The 7,522-nt window shown below is 41.9% G+C and overlaps 1 protein-coding gene across 1 annotated transcript; it reads left to right on the top strand.

The window, feature by feature from the left end:
- Positions 1 to 5,445: 5,445 nt before the first annotated feature.
- On the top strand, positions 5,446 to 7,151 carry foxi1 (forkhead box i1). The gene is made up of 2 exons (XM_010766494.1): positions 5,446 to 6,058; positions 6,321 to 7,151. The coding sequence occupies exons 1-2, from the start codon at positions 5,461 to 5,463 to the stop codon at positions 6,839 to 6,841; spliced, it is 1,119 nt and encodes a 372-aa protein (XP_010764796.1). The 5' UTR covers positions 5,446 to 5,460; the 3' UTR covers positions 6,842 to 7,151.
- The last annotated feature ends 371 nt before the right edge of the window (positions 7,152 to 7,522 follow it).

Here is a 7,522-nt window from a genome sequence, read left to right as displayed (position 1 = left end):
TTTTTCTGATAACAAACTGTCCTTTGAACATGTTTCTTATCTTTGTCGCAGGAGCTTATAATGAACACCTGCAAGCCTTTGATTGAAACACTTTAATGCTGTTTTTCTGTTCTGCCTCCAACTTTACACACTCCAGACTCCATCACTCTCTTATTAAGTGTGGATGTTACTCTTACAAGCCCAGAGACTAGTCTACTCCGTCTATAAAGCACAGGTGAGTTAGCATTTTAAATCTGCATCCAACTGTTAACACAAAATGTGCATTCTGTACACAGGCTTATTATCTTCGTTTGAGGGGAACAGTGATGAACAGTGGTGGTGATCTATTTTAGATGAGGCTATTATGAAGCACTGGGTTTTCCCAGGCAGTTGGTGCCACGTGTTGCTAGGAGACATACCTAGAGATGGGGGGTGGAGAGCTGGTTTGATGAGGAAGCAGAGTTCCCAGCCAGTGCCGGTGCACACGGAAATAACTTTGAAGTGCTTCAGGCAGGCTGTCCCAATAGCAGAATATTGATTTGAGCCAGTTCATTCAATCTTTGTAATTTGGTCTTTTTGATCTCATGTCTATATTTCTGAGCTGCTTCAGAAGTATGTTGTGTGCTGATATAAAGCACATTGATATTTTTCATAATAAGACTTTTTTACTGAGAGCAAAGGACTTTTTAATTATATTTCTGGTAAGTGGTTATGCACACATGCTTACATGTGGCATTATTATACACTGACGTTTGTTAACCTTTTCACAGCAGAATATTGAAGATTAAACTTATTGTCATTACGTAGTACAGGTACTATGTAACGTCTCTGCATTTGACCCATCCTAGTGTTAGGAGCAGTGAGCTGCTATTATGTACGGTGCCCGGGGAGCAGTGTAGGGAACGGTGCCTTGTTCAGGGACAACTCGGTAGCACTTGGTCTTTCCGGGACTTGAACTGGTGAGCTTCCAGTAGCCAAGCCAAGTCCCTATGGACTTTGCCACCACCGCCCTTATGTATATGTTTTATTCTTCTAATATAATGCTTTATTCTTCTAATATAATGCTTTATTCTAAAGAAGAAAGGCTAAACTAATAGTACAATTATTATCAGAGAAATATAAAGTTGTAAAAGCAAAATCCTTTGCAATAACTTCCAGACAGCGGAGCATATTTAATTATTTTCACTTTAAACTCTAACGCCTCCTTTCATAAATTCAGCGTGATTCAAATCAATACACTGATCAGATTCTGCATTTTGATATATGTTGAATCCCAGGAAGCTGCACTGCATGGTTGATATATGAGTGTTGTAAAAATGTTGGTTTGTTGAGTAATGCTGAAGGAAGTATGTTTGAAGCAATGCTGCCCTCATCTGGCTAAGACAGTCAATGCATCACAACCCTGAATGACTAATAACTGAAGAAACATAAACCTTTGGTTTGTGGTTGAACAATTTAAGGTCAAATTAATAAACTTGAAACTAGCATCCTATTATGTCAACTCGTGTCCACAGTATATTTGCAACTGTGAATCGAAGCAGCATGTGTTTTAGAGTTTTAGTGTTGAAATATCTCTACTTTTAATTCTCATTTCATGACTCTCTCTGTGTCAAGTTCCTGTACTTTAAAGACCACACCAGTATCCATAGTGGATAGTGAGCCCAGTAGAGTGTGATATTTGGCAGGAACAGAGCAGTAACATCTGATCTCTCCGAGGATGTAATCAGGAGCAGAGGTGTAAATCTGCCTGGCGTGCAGCAGCTGCAGCATGTGGGTGGTGGGGGGGCAGGAGGATGGACTGGTTGTATTTTTCCCTCGGTCAGCATTGCTGTCTGCAGGGCTGCCTCCTTAACTCCTGGAGATGGACTGTCAGGGTCAAACAGTAATTGGTCGGATGGGGACTAAACTTGGAGGAACGTCTAATTACTAAGAAGCAGGTTCCCTTCCCCTGGGCCTGGCAGGTGGACGGGTACTTCGAGATATTTATGTGCTAATGATGGTTTGAGGCTGTTGATCAAAATGCCTTCGAAGCAAACTTAAAGTTTATTTTTCTTACTTCACTTGGATGTTTGGACTTTCCTTTGCAGACTGATGTGTGGCTTTATCTGCTGAAGGAAGATAATGCCTCAACTTAAAGTAAAGGTGTGTCCGAACAACATGATTGTGTGACCATATGATGTTTGGAAGCCAATCTTCAATATGTAACCTAAACCAGGGTAATATTGGAATTTGATGCCTACAGTGAATATACATCAGGATTTTTCTTTTCAGCGGTATAGGGCAACTGCTGCCTCGTAGTCAAACTTTAAATGAAAAATACTATTTTTAAATAAGGAGCAGACAGTAAAAGTGCACTTCAGAATGACTAATATGAGAGAAACCAGACACACATCGGAGATCTTGAAATTGATCTGTGCTATTATTATCATCACTCTGTTACTTGTCTATAATTACTTTGTAGGAATGGCATTTCTCCACGGCTAAATGTGAGTATAAAATGCTGAACATCATTTTCCTAATGCCCAAAGCTCAGCTATAGAGACCCTATTATAAATGTGTCTTGCAGTGGAGATGGCTTTGCCTTCTTGAAGAATGAAGACCATTGAGTGTAAAAATGACGGATGCTCAGAGGCCAGACAGCTCCTCTGCCCGCCAAGTTTCCCATCGCAACACGTCGATGTGTCTTCAATCTTAAGTAAGACCTGCTGAGAATGGCCTTTCTGCACTCTGTATTGAGCCAGACCAAATTCTCACATGTACATTAATTAGCACCGCTGTCTGGTTTGCTTGGTTCCTCCACTGGGGGGAGACTCTGAGCAGGGCAAGCCCCTGGATAGATAAAGGGATGCAGTTGTTTACACAGTCAGAATGGATGACTGTATCTCTCATGATTGTATTGGCCTAAGAGCATCTGATAGTCTGGTGATTACTTCAAAGCAGTAAACAGTAGCAGATATGTAACTCATATAGCTGCATTAAAGCCAAGGTTTCACACAAAACGCAAGCTCTAAACCCCCTCGTTGATTCCTCTGTGGTTCAGCTGTAAATCCAGAAGTTATGCAGATACATTCTGTCTTGCAGTGTGTATTATTCTCCTGTTACCTGCAGTAATGGTTGTCTCTAGTCTCAGCCTGAAGGGGCCTGCGGAGCCTCAGCCTCTCTGACCCCACCTTGATTGACTTGATCTTCCAGAGAAAAGCTCCCATGACCTCAAAAAGCTTGAGGAAACAGGGGATGAAGACAGACATGGCAGAGCAACAATAGACATCCCCCTCCCCTCCACACACACTCACAGTCAGCATGTTTGAATTATTACTTTACAATGACATGGGGGCTTGGGGTTGCCATGCTGAGCCACATTTGACATCTCTGAACTTAGGAAAGGTGGGAAAAGATAGGGGGATTGTGATTGATGGTCACTTAATCAAACCCCAACATTGATGGGATGATTAACATAATACCAAATAATACAAAAAATCATCACGGCACTTAAAGTAAAGAATGATTCACATATAGTAATAATTACAAATATAATACATATGGTGTATGACACCTCAGCAACACCAAATTCCTTTACATTTGCATGACATCGTTTTAGGCTGAGAAGAATCATCATTTGAGATTCAGATGTCCAGTCAGCAATAATTAGCTGCATTGGTTGTTGGATACCTAACAGGTTGTGTTGTTTTCATGTGGGGGTTAAATGCCACTGCTCCCTCCCATAGAGTCCACTGCTCGCCGCTGATGTACAGCCTGTGGTTGGGGCAACACCTCGGAGCCAAACAATTACATCAAGGTCATGGAGAGGAGGAATGTTGTGCCGATTAGTGCAGGGGTCCGGCAGCTTCCTGTGAAGCGTCTCTGGATGACCACAGACCCCTAAACAAATGTTCAATCCAGTCCTAAATAACTTTGTCCTTTAAATTGATGCTGGACAACTGTTAGACACGTGCCCTTAAAACGGCAGCACATTTCAAAAATGATTTATTACATACAGTAGTTTACGGCCATGCTGTAATAAGTTCCATACGTCTTATAATAACGTAATATCGTGGGAGACAAGTCAAACTTTTATAAGGCGAGTCGTCTGTAGTTTCGGTGGGCTATTATGGGCTTTATCACTATCCATATCGAAACTCAGATCAGTGCCTGCCAGAGGTCAGCTCTGAGAAAACGTCAGGACTATTGTTCCCTGTGAACACATACATGAAATTAGAATAGTGTGCACGTCATTTCAGAGCAGATAATTATGTGCATGTGCTCTTCCGAAAACTTTCAAAACCTCCCTGGCTGAAGGCTATATATATTATATACATTGTTGATGTTAATTCAATTTTATATCTGAAGTTGAATCAGCGCGGCTAAGAGATGCAAGTGTCGTAATTGTAAACGTTTAACAGGTATTATACCATAAGAGTTGTTCTTTCTTTTACATCTAATTTTAATTACGTTTTTGTTCTTATCAAGTGTTTTTCATGTCTTCTTATTTAGAAAACACCCGTTGAAGTTTTATTGTATTTGCAGTAACATTTGCGGAGGTCAATAATGCAATAGAATGACATCATTAAATATCACTGTTATTATTTCAGGAGCCGCGGGTCCTTGGAGCCTTCTGGGTGTGTTTTGTTCACGAGTCACTTGTTTACACTAAACCTTCGGCACTTGTGAAGTCTTTATTGCAAACGAATTTCGTTTAAGAGAAGCTGGCTTTTTACACACTCACGCGGGCCGTCACTGTTTGGGTTTGACACTGTTCTTCAAGAAAGTCAACAAGTCCCAACATGATGACTATCAGTGCGTAACAACATGTGAATAATATTGGTTCTATTTTTATCGAGCTGTTACAACCATAATATAACGTTCATCCAGAGAACTGGAAAACATATCTTAAGACACATCTAGGTGAGATTAATGGTGATCTGTTGGTTCCAGATAGACTTGAAATGTGTAAAAGAAAATCAGATTCACTGCCGCTAACTTACAAATCACTCCATCCTAAGAAAATAAAACTCCGAATTATCTTTCAAAACCATAAATGTTCAAACAAAGTATTTACTTTCGTGACCCTCACCAGTTTGACATATTGATTGATTGATCTAGATCCATTGCTGCATTTTGTACTTGCTGCTTGAACAAATCAAAATGTAAATAAATATCTAACAAAAACTCCAGTGCGTAATTACGCACGGGCACTTATAAGTCACGAACGTGCCTTAATGGGAATAAACCGTAAATAATATGAAGCTCAGCACTGCAGTTAAAGGCAGTATCAGTGCTCATTCATAGGGAGATGTGGGTCAATAGAACTGAGCTGTAGCGGGACAGAAAAAAGGGGTGTGACCAACCCAAAAGTTTTCAACGGGCTACCTGTAGAGTCTCCGGGCACTGCGCATAAATACCCCGCCCTCTGAGGATGAGTTCAGTCCTGAAGGAGACACATACAGACGCATTTAGGTTTGGGGATTCTGGTTGCAGTGGATTATGAACGCTTTTGGACACCAACCATCTAACCAGCAGACCAGCCCTATTCAGCACCACACCGCACAGGAGATCCTGGACATGGCCGTGTACTGCGATAACTACGGTGTGTACCAACAGAACCTCCACCACCATCACCCTCAGAGGCCGCCGACGCACCCCACCAGCTACGGCCTCGGAGAGTACACCTCTCCCTCCACGAACCCGTACCTATGGCTGAACGGACCCAGCATCAACTCCTCTCCGTATCTCCCCGGGAACAACGGCTCGTCCTATATTCAGTCTGGATACGGCTCAAACCAGAGGCAGTTCTTACCGCCTCCCACTGGGTTTGGTGGCGCAGACCTGGGCTGGCTGTCCATATCTAGCCAGCAGGAACTCTTCAAGATGGTCAGACCACCTTACTCCTACTCAGCACTGATCGCCATGGCCATACAGAACAACCAAGACAAAAAGTTGACTCTCAGTCAGATCTATCAATATGTGGCTGAAAACTTCCCTTTCTACAAGAAGAGCAAAGCTGGCTGGCAGAATTCAATCCGACACAATTTGTCACTGAACGACTGTTTCAAAAAAGTGGCACGGGATGAAGATGACCCCGGTAAATCAAAATGAAATATTTATGTTTGATAAGTTTGTATTCGATGTTATCAATATTTGTCTCTTGTAGCTTTGCCGTAATAATGCTGTCTTTTCCCTTGACACATTTCTTTCAATTTGTATTTAAACAATTAGGATAATCCCAGTTCATTGTCATTGTTACGAACATTTTAATGTGAAAACATTATCACTTCAGTGAGCAGGTGAAATGTGAGCTAAAAGTTGGACATCCACATTAAACCCTCATTTTATTTCTTAAACAGGTAAGGGAAACTACTGGACCCTGGACCCCAACTGTGAGAAGATGTTCGACAACGGGAACTTCAGACGGAAGAGGAAAAGGAGAGCTGATATTAGCGGGGCTGACAGCACCGCTCTCCCAATCACTTCAGAGGACGGTCCGCACAAGCTCTCCGACACCGCCAGCCTGCTGAGCTCCTCCCCGCCCAGCCTGCACGGTTCCCCGGCCTCCCCCACGGAGCACAAGTCGTCCCCGTCTCCCTCCGCGGAGCACAGCCCGTGTTACAGCAACTTCGTGTCCAGCGTGAACTCGCTACTGGCTGGAAGCAGCGAGGGCTCACGGGCCGGGGAGCGGGACTACGGCTCTGGGCATCTGTCCCAGAGCAGAGAGGGCATGTCAGGACTCGGCGCCTACTCGCCCACTTTAATCGCTCCTCTGAACTCTGACAACAACAGAATCAACTATTACACATCCGTACAGAGCCTGTCCAACCATTTTAGTGTTAATAACCTCATATACAGCCGGGAAGGAACAGAGGTGTAGACTGTCGCTCTGTCAGTGTTGGGATGTGACCGAAAGAAGTTATTTATCACTCATTGTTAGCCTTCACATTTCTTTAGTAGCCTGCTATTATTATACTCCAGGTTTAGTATGCCTCATGTTGAACTAGCACTGGACATTAACTTTTTTTTTCTCCTCACAATTTCCTTTCCTAACTGGAAATCTATTTCGCCGTATTGAAAAGGAATTTAACAAACTGTGAATTTTCCATTTTGGTTTGTTCATACAAGTACAACAAACGTGTTTATATGTAGATAATTAATCAATTTACAAATCAGCCCATGGAAATCTATTCTTGAACTCATGGATGTTTTTTTTTACCATATTTTCTAATTGTAGCTGCCCACTTGGGCTAACTCTGTCTTGAATAATAAGGAGAAACATATGTACAGAAATTATTTTTCATAAGACCATATGAAATGTATTTTAGACTGCATTGTGTTGTGTGTTTTTTTACACATGTTTGAATAAAAGTCATTCTATTTTAACTCAAGGCTTATGTGTCATATTTGTATGAGTGGTATATGAAACAATCTGAGAGATAACACTGCTTTGAGACTGTAACACAAACTTGATGAAAACGTTCATATTCCTATGTTCCATTGAATCTAACAGGGTGTATAGGGCCAATGTAATTGTATTATTTCTGAAGGGTATCCTTGT

The sequence above is a fragment of the Notothenia coriiceps genome, unplaced genomic scaffold (assembly GCF_000735185.1).
Source record: "Notothenia coriiceps isolate Sejong01 unplaced genomic scaffold, NC01 NC01_scaffold00003340, whole genome shotgun sequence".
NCBI classification, from domain to species: domain Eukaryota; kingdom Metazoa; phylum Chordata; class Actinopteri; order Perciformes; family Nototheniidae; genus Notothenia; species Notothenia coriiceps.
Note: the sequence above shows the minus strand (reverse complement) of the source record. Positions and strands in the feature narration are given on the sequence as shown.

Bases quoted from the DNA above. Each gene is read 5' to 3' on its own strand.
- foxi1 (XM_010766494.1), top strand. From the start codon at position 5,461: ATGAACGCTTTTGGACACCAACCATCTAACCAGCAGACCAGCCCTATT. The intron at 6,059-6,320 runs GTAAATCAAAAT...TTTCTTAAACAG, and splicing joins ACGGGATGAAGATGACCCCG to GTAAGGGAAACTACTGGACC.